The sequence below is a fragment of the Simochromis diagramma genome, unplaced genomic scaffold (genome assembly GCF_900408965.1).
Source record: "Simochromis diagramma unplaced genomic scaffold, fSimDia1.1 OVJJ01000367.1, whole genome shotgun sequence".
NCBI lineage: Eukaryota > Metazoa > Chordata > Actinopteri > Cichliformes > Cichlidae > Simochromis > Simochromis diagramma.
This window is the reverse complement of record NW_024387288.1, coordinates 385429-402296: the sequence shown is the minus strand read 5'-3', so window position 1 is coordinate 402296 and position 16868 is coordinate 385429. Positions and strand designations below refer to the sequence as shown.

Sequence of the window (16868 nt, the reverse complement as noted above, 5' to 3'; positions counted from 1 at the left end):
GTAAGAGCCTGCATTTTACTTTGAAATTTATTCAGTACCAGTTGGACTCTTTTCATTTTATTTTGAAAAATTGTAATCAGAAAAATTCTGTATGTACCTTTTCATTAGCTGCATGTGAAAGGTAAATGTGCAAGGTCTTATTTTGAAAATGGTTATAGACATTTGATTAAAGGTACAAATGTAATTTTTATTTTGAAAGTTTATGTTGTTAAATGTGAAATTCTACAAAATGATGTTGGTGGCAGTACAGTTTAATTTGAAAGGTTATAGAATACATTTTAGTGAACACAAGGTCCCATTTCTATAAGATTCGTAAAAGTCTTCCTTAATATTTATTTTGAAAGGTAGTTTGTATCATTTTATTTTGAAAAGTGTGTAGTTGTTGGAGTTGTAGGCTAATGGTTCTAGAAGTATAATGGCTCACAGATGGCTGCTTGTCCCTGACACCTATCCTCCAATCAGAGGAGGACCATGGACTCATGTCCTCGACACACACTCACACACACACACACACACTCACACACACACACACAGAGCTCTGTGCTACGCTAATATCAGGCTAAACCCAGGCTAATGACGGGGCCTGTATGGGTGTCCAGAGAGCACAGCACAGCTAAACAAAAACACTGTTATCTCCCCTGATAGACATCCAGGATCAACCAGACACACACACACACACACACACACACAGTAATCGACTGTTCTGGCTTTAATCAGCTCTTATTGGAGCTCGTGTTTCTGCTGGCTAACAACACCATATGCTGATTGGCTCTGTCGGTCCCTACGTACCTGTCAGTCATACTTTAGTGGCCAACCCCAGGGGGTAGGACACCCACCCCCCACCCACCATATTGCCTTTTAGAGTACCCATGATGCCTTGCAGCACTAACAGAGCTGCTGTGATGTGAACGGCTGCTGAATGTTAAAACACACCGAGACAGCAGAAAGTAAAGGTGTAAAATGAAACATGATACCGCCTCTGTGAGCGTGTGAAGCAGGCGTGACGTTTAAATGCAGCCAGACAGAAAAAAGACTCACTTCCTTCCATCTCTGCACACGATCAACTCCACCTTATTTCAAAAGAACAAAGGAGAAATGCTGCACCCTCAATTATGAAGCGTGTGGAGAGAAACGCACATTTGAGCTGACATTCAGCCTCACGTTAACGATGATTTTTATTCCAATAATGACTTTATGTTTCATCAGCAATAACCAAAAATGCTCAGAAAAATACATACATGAGAGAAAATATCAATGTGTCAATAATAACAGCCCAAAGAAAAACACAGGTTAAAACTCCTGTTTTATCACACCTGTACCGCACCTCGGGTTAGCGGTTGATCTTTGGACTTCATGCTTGCTGTCTCTGATATCAAACAGGGACAGGATTATGTTTGTGGACACCTCAGATTGTGAATCCAGTAATTGAGAACGAGGTGATGCAGGAGCTTCACGTCGGTGCCGCAGGTGCATCTGCTGAAACTCTGTGACGAGTTTGACTCTGAGCTAAATCGGAGTCAGAGTAAGTTTTCTGGAGAACGAGACGACGTAGGATTTTGAACCTGATATCGTGGGTGTGTCCACCAGGAGCCTGAGTGGCGGTGCTGGAGGTTACAGTTTTTTTTGTTTTTGTCTTTTATGATTGGTTATCGTGCACATGAATCCCGTTTACACTCTTTGTTCTGTCCTTCATAATCACTGACTTTATTGTCGATGAGTCATATAAGCAGTTCTTTGGCCTGCATGCAGGAGCTGTTCTCAGTCAAATATAAACCAGCATCATTTTTTGGACCTGATTAGTGTCCAGTATAAAACCATTCATGGCCCAGCAGAGACCCTTCACTAAGTCAGACTCAACATTCATGATCTGTATGCACTGACTGATCGCCATGGTAACACCGTGAGTATATGTATATACACTGATTGATCCTTTTTTTAATAAACACATTTTTTCTAACTGACCTCTGTGAGTGCGATGAACACATGGTTAGGAGATTCCTGTTCTTTCTCTGCTTCTGCTGCTTGATTGATTGATTACTAACATCTGATCACTGATTGGCTGATTAACGAGCTTCTCTTCCAGGTGTGTTTAGGTGAACAGCGCTCTGCTCTCCTCTGTTTGGCTCACAGTTCAGTTTAAATCAGTTTGGACTGAAGAAGAAGACTAACAGGGGTTTGCTGCAGTAAATCAATACTGATCTATAATCAATAGGCAGCGAATCAGTCAGACCTCAGCAGGAGAAAGGTCGTGTGTTCAGGTACACCCAGTTTATGATTGGTTACCTGTACAGGAAGGAAAGAGATGATGTCATTCTGGGAAGGTCAGAGTGTTTCCATAGCAACCAAATGTCGTCTCTTAGTAACCCCGATCAACAGTTACAGTTCAACATTAACCTTTTATTAAAGCCTCTTAAAACAAACACTTCCTTTTTCATGTAGGATTTTATATTTCCATAGTCAGGTGAAGTGTTTTGGATGGCTGTGGCTTACAGAAGTCCACGAGGAAGACTGCTGACCTCACAGCTGTCCAGATGATGATGATCAGCATCCTGCAGGAGGGTGAATGCACAGAAGGTCACCGCTAAAAAGGTCGACTGTTCTCACAGGGGTGGGAGTGGAAAGTTCACCGGGAGGGAACAGTGGAGGAAAAGGTGCACAGACAGCAGAGGACTGTGAAGAAAAGTCCACTTGAGAACTTTCAACAAGCATCAGCAGCTTCCAGGTGAAGAGGAAGGAGCTCCAGCCCTCCAGAGTCTGGAGGAGGAGGGCAGAGACTCAGGTTCAGGTCAGAGTCAGGTGTCACAGCACTTCATGCTTCTGTCTGCTGAGAGCTTTTTTTTGCTCACCATCTGACCAGGTTGTTACTGTTTCACCCAAATCTCAGAGAAACCTCTGATCCAAAGATCCCGGAGAGCTAAAGGCCTCCATCAGAGCAGCGTGAGCTTCCGCAACTTCAAAGAATTTAAAGGAAGCACTCACAGATGGGACACCAACCAAAGCAGTGAAAGTCATGTGAATGTGATGGACAGAGCCGCTGTCCTCGCGGCTTCAGGCAGGACGTGGAGGTGCTCGGCTCGAGCTCAGCTGCAAGCGGAGAGACGCTGATCAGCAGTTTAAAGCTGCCACCAAGAGTTCTTCACACGATCAGAGCATTCAAGTAACTTTATTTAAACCCAGATGAGTGCAGGGTTTCCTGCTTTATTGATAACAATGATAATGATAATAATGAGAGACAGCAGGTGGAAGCACTGGGTCAAAATAAGCAGACGACTCGAGTCACAAACGCTGAGTGCTGTGTTAGCATTGTGTTAGCGCCATGTTAGCATTGTGTTAGCGCTGTGCTGTGACAGGAGAGCAGGGCGCTGTGTGTTACTAATGTTTCTGCTGCAGTACAGACCTGCCCTCTCTCTCTCTCTCTCTGTCTGTCTGCATGCCTTCCTGGATGAATAGCCGCTATAATCGTCACCCAGCTCACCACGCCCTACATTCGCATCGCCCCGGCAGCAGGCGACAAGCAGCTAACAGGTCAGCACACACACGCTGCACACACACAGACTCACACTGACTGGAATCTCTGGCTTTAATGGCTTTATTGGATTAATAATTTCTAATAAGAGAGGCGCTCATGTCTGTGGAGCTCAAACATGACTGAACAGGAAATGATGTTGTGATCTTTCTGACTGTTTGGCCTGTGACGCCTCACACTCAGCCCGAATCAAAGTAAAATAAATGACCCCGAAACACTTCTGAACAAAGATGGAGGCGACTCTGTCATCGTTTGATTTGCAGTTATTCCCATCTTTAAAAATCTCAGATCAGCCCAAAAACTGTAGAATTGTGTTTCATAGTCAGTCCAGCAGAGGGCACCGAGCTAACAATGCAGCAGTTGATGACCGAACCCTGCTTGGATCTACTGCTGCCACCCAGCTGCAGGTCCGTCAGCTCAGGTCTCAGCTGAAGGTAACAGCACTTCCTATTCTCGTGTTAAGCATTCATGGAACCGCAGGGTCCTGCTAATCTGTAACCGGAAGGTTGCCGGTTCGATCCCCCTGCTCTTTCTGTCCTGGTCATTGTGTCCTTGGGCAAGACACTTTACCTACCGCCTACTGGTGTTGGCCAGAGGGGCCGATGGCGCGATATGGCAGCCTCGCTTCTGTCAGTCTGCCCCAGGGCAGCTGTGGCTACACCTGTAGCTGCCTCCAACAGTGTGTGAATGTGAGAGTGAATGAATAGTGGAATTGTAAAGCGCTTTGGGTGCCTAGAAAAGCGTTATATAAATGCAATCCATTATTATTATTATAATAACGCGCTGCAGGTTCTGTAGAAGCAAGGCGGTCAAACGACGGCTGCAGAGGCTCTGTAGGTATGTCCCAATTCTTAGGCTGCATCCTCCTGAGGCCGCATTTGAAGGCCGATAACATCACAGCGACGCAACGAAGACTGTCCCAATTCTTAGACTCGTCTGAGTCCGGCTGACAAATGCGTCCCCCTTTTCCCCAGATTTGAAGGATGGGTCGGATATATCCTTCGTGGCCCACCATATCCCAGAATTCATAGCGCGGCCCAGCCAATTCCAATTTCCAACAATGACGGCCGCTACTAAGTTTTAAAATTACTCTTATTATTCTTTCTGGGTCACAAAATAAACGTTTAACATATTTTCAGGCAAGAATGTAGCTGTGTAAACTTCAAATATCTGCTTGGTTTATCAAGACATTGCATATTTGCAAGTGCTCCGACGTTTTCGGAGACGTCTGTTACCCACCAGCTCGAAGCTCGAGGCTCACTAAAGCTGTCAAGAACAGCAAACTCCCGGCACATCGTTTTCAAACCCCCCGCGGCCTTTCGCTACGAATATGTGATATATAAGTCACTCAGATAACCTAAAAATTAAAATTTTTGGCTTTTTTCAGTGTTTTCTTTGTTCCTTGATAAATCGGTTTGGCTGAGATTAAAGTTATAGTTATCACACAGCTGAATAAACGTCAAACTGATTAAACAGAAAAGTGAGATAGTCGAGAGTTTACGCCAGTATCCTGTTATATTTTAGATAGCAAGGAGCAGACGGCCGAGTTTATTAACCCTTTAAGACCTACCATAGAACCAAGTCCGCCAAAGCTTATATTATATTTTTACATGTTGTAGTGCCATTTTTGGGAGCATTTCAAGTTGATATACATTAATACAACCATTATAACCCAACTTTTAATAATATATATGCGTTAAGTGCATAGTAATTACATAAATTGCAAAAAAGTGAAATAAAGTAAAAATTTAAAATCGTTTTTTTGTTTTTTTTAACATAGATTTCTAGTTAGAGAAATTTAAGAGGCTTATCCCTCAAAACTGTAAATACAAAAAAGTTGCACAAAATAGTTTCCCACCACAGGAAATTTATTTTAAATGTCTTCATAGTTTTATTTTTGAAATACACCAATTTTTATATACTGCAGGAAAAACGAAAATGAATATTATAATGAAAATCTGCAAAAAAAACCAGCATATGCATCAAAATAAACTATTTCCAACAGTGCAATATGAGTCCTAAGCATCCCAGAAACGACACAGAAAGTCATAAAGTCAAACATAACTTTGAAAAACACCAGTATAGGCTCATAAGGCCTTGATGGTAAAAAACTACATTTCCGCAAAATGACGTCACTTCCGGTTTCGGGCAGGTCATGGCGGACATGCGATAGTTCGCGCTGATGGACGTAGGAAGTGTTACAAACAGCTGATCTAATCGGCAAAGGGTGTTTCTGGAATATTATGTTTTTGTTGCTGCAAGTGCTTTTTATGCAGTTTTTGCAAAACTATATGTGGAAGGAAACCGTGACCGAGGACAAGGTGATGGCATAAGATGTAAGTACAACTTCTCCGGTTTCATATGCAAACAAATTATTGCGCTAGCTTACATGGTTGCAGTGCTACCGGGATTTAAAAATAGTTATGCAAAACGGAGCGTGCCCGCACCAACCGGCTTTAAAGGGTTAAACTCCACCGAGGCAGGGGTGACGCAAATCTGAAGTCTAGACCATCCCATTTCACAGCCGTTTACTTCCAGCCTATCCGGCCCACCTAGACCGTGAAGGCCGGGTCCTCCGAAGCCTGTGGTCTATGAATTGGGACACAGCTTGTGTGTGTGTGAGGCCGAGGGTCTGTTGAGAGTCCCAGAGTCACACACAGAAGGATTATTCTCACTGTGAGTCATGCTAAGCTGCACTGCTCGAGTCCAAGAATATCAACACAACACAGAAACAAGGAAGAGTTTACATCATCTGGAGATAAACCTCAGGGAGGGCAAAGCCATGATTGTGTGTCTGTGAGTCTGTGTGAGTGTGTGTGTGCGTGTGTGGACTGAACAGGTACATGCACACACACACACACACACACACACACACACACACACACACACACACACACACACACACACACACACACACACACACACAGATTCACAACTCACAGAAAATTACATTTAAATATTTACCAGCCTGAAAGTGGAAACTTTCAACACACACACACCAACTGTGTGTGTGTGTGTGTGTGTGTGTGTGTGTGTGTGTGTGTGTGCTACCAGCAGTCCTCAAATACTAACAGCTGTTCGCCTTGTACCCACACACTGAAGCACACACAAACACCTCCCACGCAGCGTGACTGGCTGAAGCCCTGAAGCAGAAAACAGCTTCACTTTCACATAAAAACAGCTTCTCCATGGCCCGCTGTGACACACATGCAACAACACATACATACAAACTACACACACGCCACACACAAGGAGACACACACACAGATAAATTCTGTCTTCAAAGCAGTGTTTTGATAGCCTTTAAACTGAAAACAGCAGCTCTCTGCCTCCAAGGGGGGATACTGTCTGTGTGTGTGTGTGTTTGTGTGTGTGTGATGAAACAGGAGGGAGCTGATAGTCGAGTTCGTCTGACCTTGAAGAGACGAAATGAAAACAGAAAATAAAAGAAACCAGTTCAGTAAACTGCAGCTGAACTGGTTTCATAGATCAGACATGAAGATTATTAAATATTAGGTCTCTCTCCTCCAAGTCTCTGTTAGTACATGACTTCAATTTCAATTCAATTCAATTTTATTTATATAGCGCCAAATCACAACAAAAGTCGCCTCAAGGCGCTTCATAGATACAGAGAAAAACCCAACAATCATATGACCCCGTATGAGCAAGCACTTTGGCGACAGTGGGAACGAAAAACTCCCTTTTAACAGGAAGAAACCTCCGGCAGAACCAGGCTCAGGGAGGGGCGGGGCCATCTGCTGCGACCGGTTGGGGTGAGAGAAGGAAGACAGGATAAAAGACATGCTGTGGAAGAGAGACAGAGGTTAATAACAGATATGATTCAATGCAGAGAGGTCTGTTAATACATAGTGAGTGAGAAAGATGACTGGAAAGGAAAAACTCAATGCATCATGGGAATCCCCCGGCAGCCTACGTCTATTGCAGCATAACTAAGGGAGGATTCAAGGTCACCTGATCCAGCCCTAACTATATGCTTTAGCAAAAAGGAAAGTTTTAAGCCTAATCTTAAAAGTAGAGATAGTGTCTGTCTCCTGAATCCAAACTGGAAGCTGGTTCCACAGAAGAGGGGCCTGAAAACTGAAGGCTCTCCCTCCCATTCTACTTTTAAATACTCTAGGAACAACAAGTTAATAGTGATCAACAAATCGATTTACTCTGCCTTACAGAACCCTGGTTGCAGCAGGATGATTATGTTAGTTTAAATGAGTCAACACCCCCGAGTCATTCTAACTACCAGAAATCTCGAAGCACAGGTCGAGGGGGCGGTGTGGCAGCAATTTTTCACACCAGCATATTAATCAACCAAAGACCCAGACAGACTTTTAATTCATTGGAAAACTTAATGCTTAGCCTCATCCACCCCAGCTGTAAAACTCAGAAACCAGTCTTGTTATTGTATATCGTCCATCTATCTACATAACTGTCTAGATACTTAGGTTGCTACATACATTCCCTGTGTAGGTACTTCTTAGAGTTTAAGTTTATTTTTTTCTTCTCTTATCCTAAAGGAATTTTAATGTAAAAATCTACATGCTGCTAACAGAGAGATGTCAAACTGTGTTTTATTGTTCTGGTAACAGTGACAACAAAGATCTATTCTATTCTACTCTTTCTTTTAAAAAAAAAAAAAGGATTTATTGATTTTTTTATTTTGGAATACAAACAGCAACAAATCAGCACAGCCAAATACAAATAAGAAGAAGAGAAGAAGAAAAAAACAGATACATGAGCAGTGTTGGGTAAGTTACTTTAAATTTGTAACTTAGTTACATTACTAGTTACTGCTATCAAAAGTAACTCAGTTACTTTAAGTTACTCGTTACTTTCAAAGTAACTAGTTACTAGGGAAAGTAACTTTGGTTTTACCCAGAATTCTCTTATTAATGTGTTGCTTCCCTAACTGGATCCCCAGCAAGGATGCCAGTCTTCTAGCTTGCTTACATGTTAGCAGTATCCTGCCACAAGTGCACTGTGCCACCTAATGACCTGAACCTAAAATGGTTAAAATGGCAGTGTGAGTGCAAGTTAATGATGAAATAAATGAAACTATATTAGAAACTAACAATGTTTGTTTATGTGTCACTTTTTTATCAGTCTGTTTTAATCTTTTTCTATTGTTTCAACCCTCTACAAATGCAAACACATCATTTTGGGGTTGATACAGCAGTGCTATAAATCTAATCATTGTACGTAGTATCACTAGGAAGAAGCAGTGGATCACAAAACACGACATACAGTGTGTTGAAACTTTTGAAAGATGTATTTATTTTTGCCATTTAAATGGGGAGAAAGTATGATTTTAGCAGTGCCAACATTAAACTGTGCCTCAGACCATTTAGGAGCTGTAGGTATCAAAGTGCAAAACAAATAGTGCAAAAATGGTTTAACATAAACACAGTGAGGTTTGTCCATTCTTTGTAAACTTAACTGCTGAACTGTGCCAACTGGAGACCTCATGTTTAGTAATGAAAGTATTTTCAGGAAAGGGAAGAGAAATCAAATAAATAATAAGCATTTTCAGCCTCATAAACAGTCAAACCAAAATAATATTTCCTCCATACTAGCCATGTCGATAAATAAAATATAATTGCATTTTAAGTGCTTCAGTGGTCTAAGTTTCACTTGGAAATATTAACATGCTTGACCTTGTAGAGCACCACTGAAGGCAACACATCATCATCATATCAGCACTACTCAACTTCCATCAAACCAACAATTGTACCTCAAGAGGAGAAGCTCCTCAAACTTATGATCGGACAACCTGTTCCTCTTTGGAGTGAGAATCAGGTTTCCCAGCCTGAAAAGCCTTTAAACTGGGGCACTTGAAGGAGTGGCTGCATTAAGTTTAAGAAAGAGTTTCTTTATCATCGGGAAATGCTTCAGAGAGTCTAACCCTGTTGCTCCTGATTTGAGGTACTCGGCTACCTCAGCTTCAACAGTGGCATATATGTCCTCATTTTCTTCAAAGGAGAAGATCCTCTTTGCTAGAACCCGGGTGCTGTGTTGTCTTGGTGGTGCGGGTACCTGGTTGTAGCTGATCTTGCTCAGGGAGAAGTTTTCGACACTCTACCAACAGACGTCCCTTTGCGAGGTCCTTCCGCACCTGGTCATGTAACCAACGAAGCTTAAATTTTGGTAGTGTCACAGCAGCCAGCAAAGCATCTTCACTTCCAAGGACATGTGCAAACCTTGTTTTGCAATGCATTGTTTCAACATTAAATTAACTAGAAAAATTTGCATTTCCTGCGAAAATGCTGTGTGGATGCTTTAAAGATGAAGTTGTCTGGTAAAACTAGCTGAAAAAGCTGAAAAGTTGCAGAAATTATAAAAACTTTGCAGAAGCAAAGGAACTTTGCTAAAATGTAATAACTTAGCAGAACTGCAATATCTTAGAGGAAACATAATACTTGGCAGAAATACAGTAGCATAGCAGAACTTAGCAGAAATATTGTAACTTACCAGAAACATGATAACTTCTCAAAAATACAAGAATTTAGGAGAAATAGTATAAGATAACAGAAAGAATATATTTAACCAAAAATACTTAAACATTACAGAAACACTATGATATGGAAAATTGTACAACATAGCAGAAATACTGTGATTTTCCAGAGACACTGTGATGAACTATGAATATTGTAATTTTGAATTAATACTATGTTTCAGCACGAATACTCTGGTTTAGCACAAATATTATAACATAGCAGAATTACAATTATATAGCAGAAATGCTATATTTAGAAAGAAAAAATATAATATAGTATAAATACTATGATTTAGCAGAAATACTACAATATAGCATAATAACAATGATTTAGAACAAATACTATGATTGAGCAGAATAGTAATAACTTAAGTGAAAATACTAGAAAAGTAAAATGACAAGCTGAAAAAAAACGGAACATGGTTAAGCTCCCTCAAAACTAATTGTTGTTCACCTGTGAAAAAAAAGAAATAAAAGTAAATTTGGAAAAAAACCAATAGATAAACACAAAATCAAATATGGATACAGAAATGTACAGAGAGAGAGACACACACAGGGTCTATGCCAGTCAACCATTCTGAATATATTATATTTTTATCCAACAATGAGATGCTGCCCTAAAGAGGGTCTCTCTCTCTCTCTCTCTCTCTCTCTCTCTCTCTCTCTCTCTCTTTCTCTCTCTCTCTCACACACACACACACACACACTCAGCAACAGCAGCAAGTGAACAGGGGCTGTTAACAGCGTGTTTCTAAGTAAGTCAAACAGCTGTGAGCGGCTCAATTTGAATCCACCAATCAGAGAGGTTGTGTACTTTTTCCCCGCCAAAACTGGTGCACCAAGTGCAGGGTTTTACGCACAGAGAAACAGGTTTTTTGCAGTCTATTTGTCATATTGAGGATTCCCCTCAAACAAACGGCCAGAATTACTTAACCTTAGGGGCTAGAACTGTCATTCTTACACCGTTTTGTTCAGAAGGGATGGGGGAATCCTTAAGTGTTAACTATTTAAAATAAAAATATGAATTATTAGAGATATATGACACAGATGAATGGTTGGCTTAGAAGCCATGAAGGCCCCAATTTGCAAATTTTAATGTCCCAGCCCTCAGATATGATTGGCTGGTTGGGAAGCCATGAAGTCCTCAATATGCAAATTTGTATGTCTCAGCCCTCAGATATGATTGGCTGGCTGGGAAGACATGAAGGCAAAGATATGTAAATTTGAATGTCTCAGCCCTCAGATATGATTGGCTGGTTGGGAAGCCGTGCAGGCCCTGATATGTAAATTTGAATATTACAGTCCTCACAAAGGATTGACTCCCTGGGGACCTGCCAGAAATATATCAAAATACTATGATTACCCAGAAATACTCTAAAATGGCAGAAATACTATAATTAAGCAGAAATACTATATTAAGCAATAATCGTATAAAAAGCAGAAACACTGTACTATGATTTGGTAGAAAAACTATAATTAATCAGAAATACTATATTTGGCAGAAATACTATGTTTTAGCAGAAATACTATATTTAGCACAAATCTTATAAAATATCAGGAATAGTATGATTTAGCACAATAGTAATAACTTAAATAGAAAAATTGGAAAAGCAAAATGGACAGCTGAAAAAATGCTGAACATGATAAGGGTCCCTCAAATATACTTGTTAAATGAAAAAAAAATAACAGCCACACAATCACATATATGGTAAATGGTAAATGGCCTGTATTTATATAGCGCTTTACTAGTCCCTAAGGACCCCAAAGCGCTTTACATATCCAGTCATCCCCCATTCACACACACATTCACACACTGGTGATGGCAAGCTACAATTGTAGCCACAGCCACCCTGGGGCGCACTGACAGAGGCGAGGCTGCCGGACACTGGCGCCCTGGCCCTCTGACCACCACCAGTAGGCAACGGGTGAAGTGTCTTGCCCAAGGACACAACGACCGAGACTGTCCAAGCCGGGGCTCGAACCGGCAACCTTCTGATTACAAGACGAACTCCCAAACTCAGCGGAGCTAGAGTCACCGACATTACCTTCGGGTTCTTTTTCAACTAACTTGGTAGATGCATGCTGTTTCTGAAGATGTTTCATCAGATTAGAATTGCTGTTGAAAGAGTTTTAGAACCTCCACAGAGAGTACAGTTCACCACAATACTCTTTTCTTTTACCAACAGAAAGGAAAAATAATGTAGCAAAATGTGCTCCCCCTTCATGTAATAGCACAGCAAGGTCACGAGGTAGGTGATCAAGCAAAGGCCGCCATATCCTACAGAATGCATCACAATTGCCCTTTATAATGGCAGTAAGGCGCTCCATGGGAAACACCTTGAATGTTTCTCTGTACCATTGTGTAACAGTGGGGGACTGTCTCTGAATCCATTGAAACAGTACACAATCGCCTCGCTAAATGTAAAAGTTTTACATAACAAAAGCACAGACGACACAGAAGCCCTTCTATAGATGGACCCAGAGTGAACAGGACAGGGTTCAGTGGGATCGTCTGGTGAAAGACTGAGCGAAGCTCCATAGCAAAATCTTTCCGAAATCTAGTAATTAAAGGACATTGCCATATGCAATGGAAGTAAGTCCCTACATCCGTATTGCACTTTACACAAAGAGGAGAAATCTGAGGATGAATTTTATTTAGAAAACACTGGCGTACGCTGCAGTCTATGTACAATTCTGTAATGGCTTTCCTGGAGTCTGTTACAGGAAAACATTTTCTTGGCAGATCTAAAAGTTTCGGACCATGCTTCTGCACTAAGCTGAACTTCAAGGTCGGTTTCCCACTGAACCCTGGCCTTATCAGTGGTTACAAAATTCAGATACAATAATTTCCTTATAACAAAGAGAGATAAATTTTCTTTTTGCGATTATTTTCTCATTAAATTTAAGGAGAAAGCTTTCAATAGGATTTAAAGCAGGTTGATTGGCCTCAAAATTTAAGGGAATTTATAAAATTTCTTACTTTCAGGAACCCACAGAAGTGTTTCTGTATAATTAAATATAATTAAATTATATTTAATTTGAATTTGATTAAAGGCCATAAAACTACCCCTTTCAAACAGATCGCAAATAAATCTTATATTTTAGAATGCCAATCATCAAATATTACTAATGCCAATACCTGGAGCTATGGTGGAGGTATGATCCTGAGAGGCAACATTTGTAAGGATGTAATATTATGGGTAAAAACATTCATTTTGAGTAAACTTATTCTACCCATCCAAGATAAATAATAAATAAATAAATAACAATTTTATTTATATAGGCACCTTTCTAGACAGCGTCACAAAGTGCTGCACATAAGATAACAAATAATAAAAGGGTAAAACAGACAATATAAAACAGGCAAAAATTAACCAAAAAACAGGTTTTAAAAAGGTGAGTTTTGAGTTGTTTTTTTAAAAACAATTACCGAGTCCACAGTTCTTAATGTATGAGGGAGAGAGTTCCAGAGTCTCTGGGCCACAGTGGCAAAAGCTCTGTCACCCTTGTTCTCATCTTAGTCTGTTTTTATAGCAAGTAAGCCCTGATCAGATGACCTCGGGGACCTGCTGGGGACATAGGGCTGTAGCAGATCGGAGATGTAGGGTGGTGCCAGTCCATGCAAGGCTCTGAATGGTCAAAACCAGGATCTTAAAATGTACTCTAAATTCAACAGGAAGCCAGTGTAGCTGAGATAGCAATAGTGTCACATGTGAATACTTGGAAGGATTTTGTCAAACAGCCTAGCTGCAGCAATTTGCACAACCTGCAGACAATCCAGAGAACCTTTGCTTAGACACATAAACAACGAGTTACAATATTCCAAGCGTGAGGAAATAAATGCATGTATAGCTATCTTCAGATAAAGTGATCTGAAAACTGCTGTTCACAAACGCTGTCCATCTAATCTGACTGAGCTGGAGCTGTTATGGCAAAGAAGAATGGGCAAGGATTTCAGTCTCTAGATGTGCAAAGCTGGTTAGAGACCCTAAAAGACTGGCAGCTGTAATTGTAGCAAAAGGTGGTTCTATAAAAGTATTGACTCAGGGGGCTGAATAATTAAGCACACCCACTTTTCAGTTATTTATTTGTAAAAAATGTTTGGAATCATGTATGATTTCATTCCACTTCTCACGTGTACACCACTTGTATTGGTCTTTCACGTGGAATTCCAATAAAATTGATTCATGTTTGTGGCTGTAATGTGACAAAATATGGAAAAATTCAAGGGGGGCGAATACTTTTGCAAGCCACTGTAGATAGGGGGAGGTCATTCTATTGAGGTCATTCTTGATTGAGGCAACAATTGGTTTAAAGATCAACTTGTACAACTCTGTTGTGTCTACAGACACCCTAATACCTAAATTTGTAAAACCTGTGGTCGACCCACCTGAAATAAATTAGGAGGAGTGTCCCATGTCCCCCATCACCCAGTGGCAAAGCTTCAGATTATCATAATTTATTTTATACCCTGAAAAAAGGCCAGATTGATTCATGATATGTGTCAGTGCAGGAATAGATGTTTCTGGCTTAGTGACAAAGAGCAACACGTCATCTGCGTAAAGGGAAATTCTGTATTCAGTATCCAACAAGGTTACCCTACAGACCTCAGGGTCAGTTTCCAAAAGTTGATTCTGTTCATCTGGATGTAGCGTTTTCAGTAACTACTTCAGTCTCAGCTGACTGCAGGTTTCCCCAATCTTATAAACAAGACATTTGCATAATGACTGTCAGCTGAGACCGAAGAAGTCACTTGGATGAGTGACGAAACGTTTCTCCCACAAAACGCTACGTCCAGATGAACAGAATCAGCTTTTGGAGATTTACATACCTGGATGATTGAGCATGCATCAAGACCTCAGGGTCAGTTCTTATAGCCTTTGCCAGTGGCTCCAATGCAGTCCAAAACAGTAGGGGAGAAAGTGGACATCCATGACGCGTCCTCTACCAGTGGTAAAACATCTGAGACCGAGCCGCTAAACCAATACCCTTGCAGCTGGGGCCCCCATACAAACAGTTTGACCCACTTGACAAATTTCAGATCCCAAATGAAATCTGTCCAAAACATAAAATAGATACTCCCACTCAACACGATCAAACGCTTTCTCGGCATCCAATGACATTGCAAGAGCCCTATAATTGGTGTTCTGAGGAAAACTGCACAACCAGTTATGAGTCGGCGTACCTGGAGCGGGAGTATCTATTCTTGACCAAAACCCGTTTGGTCAGGCTTTATAAGAACTGGCAGGATCTCCTCCAGTCATCTAGATAAAATTTTGGACAGATCTTGCAATCTACACTGAGTAAAACTTACAGGTCTGTAAGATTTACACAGATTTGCAGGTTTATCCTTCTTTAGATCAGGGATATATGGGCAAGGTTTAAGGTGGGTGGGAAGTGTGCTCCTCTCAAGAGATTCTACATACATGTTTAATGAAGGACCCACCATATGTTTAGCCATTTTTTTGTAAAACTCTGGCCCAAAACCCATCAGGGCCTGCAGCTTTTTCCTGTGCCCCAATGGGACAGCACAAATTTAATCGACTTTCCTTCCTAAAGAAATTAAGATTATCATGAAACAATCTCCTTGCGTCTACAGTATTTTGACATTCAGGGGAATATAAGTCCTGATAGAACTCTTTCATTATTTTGCTGGTAAGTTTAGCCTCGAATTGTAAAAACACCTTTCTTATCTTTTAGAGAGGGTATTGCTTCAAATGCTCTCTTCCTGAATATCAGCTCACCTGGATCAGCCTCAGGCTCCGCACACGTTGTCCTCTGGCAGTTTTTATGGTCATGATCGGGCAAGTGGCGTCCCGAGGCGTAACGACCACTGTAACTCAGGTGTGGAGATGAGTTTCAGGAGGGCCACCTAATACTCTGCCTTACGTCAAAACACACCTGAGCTGTGGATCAGAAACACAGCTGTCAATCAGTGTGACGGTGCGGCTGAGGACGACGTAATTGACTGATCAACAGCTTCAGTTTAAAACATGAACACTCGTCAGAGCCCTGCAGGAATTTCTATGGCTAATGTAGTCAAAGGAGCTTGCAAAGAAAAGGCGCCTGGACTTCTTTAAGTTGCTTTTGAAAGACGTTTCACCTCTCGTCCGAGAAGCTTCTTCAGTTCTAAGGTCAAATGGTGGGGAGCCCCAGATTTAAACCTAGTGGGAGTATCCCCCCACAGAGGGACAAAAGGACCCCCTGATGATCCTCTAATCGAAGTCCAGGAAAGGCAAACAGTTATCCTTTGTGTCTTCCCTAGTGAACTTGATGTTTTATCCACAGCGTAATGTGCACAGTGAAGGATTTTGACCCAGGTGTCGTCTACATATCTGTACCAGTGGCTGGGTACTCTTCCTTTGAAAGAGTCAAGAGCCTTCCTTTCCACTTCCTCCATGTAAAGGTTGGCTACAATAGGTGACACGGGGGAGCCCATGGCAGAGCCATGTTTTTGTCTGTAGAAGCCTTCGTTGTATTTGAAGTATGTTGTGGTAAGGCAGAGGTATAACCAGTGTTGGGAAGGTTACTTTTAAAATGTATTCCATTACAGAATACAGAATACATGCCCCAAAATGTATTCTGTAACGTATTCCGTTAGTTACTCAATGACAGTAACGTATTCTGAATACTTTGGATTACTTAATATATTATCATGCTTTTTACAACAACGTGAATGTACTATTGCTGTGTGATTTATTACTATTACTGAAGGTCCGCGACTCCGAACTGTAGTAAAGGGACCTCTGACTAATACGGCGGGGTCCCTGTCGGCTCGTAGCCGAAAAATAGCTTTACTTTGTTGTGTGGGTCAACTTTTCTTGCGAGAGACAGAGA

At 41.2% G+C, this 16868-nt stretch overlaps 1 protein-coding gene and 1 long non-coding RNA gene across 3 annotated transcripts in view; both read left to right on the top strand.

Annotated features, from left to right (window-relative positions):
- Positions 1-16868, top strand: part of LOC120716353 (receptor-type tyrosine-protein phosphatase mu-like) — a 40847-nt gene that overhangs the window by 15937 nt on the left and 8042 nt on the right. Inside the window, exon 10 of one of the 2 annotated variants that reach the window (XM_040003878.1) lies at positions 3451-3525. The exons of the other annotated variant lie outside the window; for it this stretch is intronic. Coding sequence (XP_039859812.1) covers positions 3451-3525 — 75 coding nt within the window. The remainder of the gene's footprint in view (positions 1-3450; positions 3526-16868) is intronic. 2 annotated transcript variants of the gene reach the window in all.
- On the top strand, positions 7-3254 carry LOC120716374. Its single transcript, XR_005691879.1, has 2 exons — positions 7-2785; positions 2885-3254. It is a non-coding gene; the product is annotated as an uncharacterized LOC120716374 (long non-coding RNA).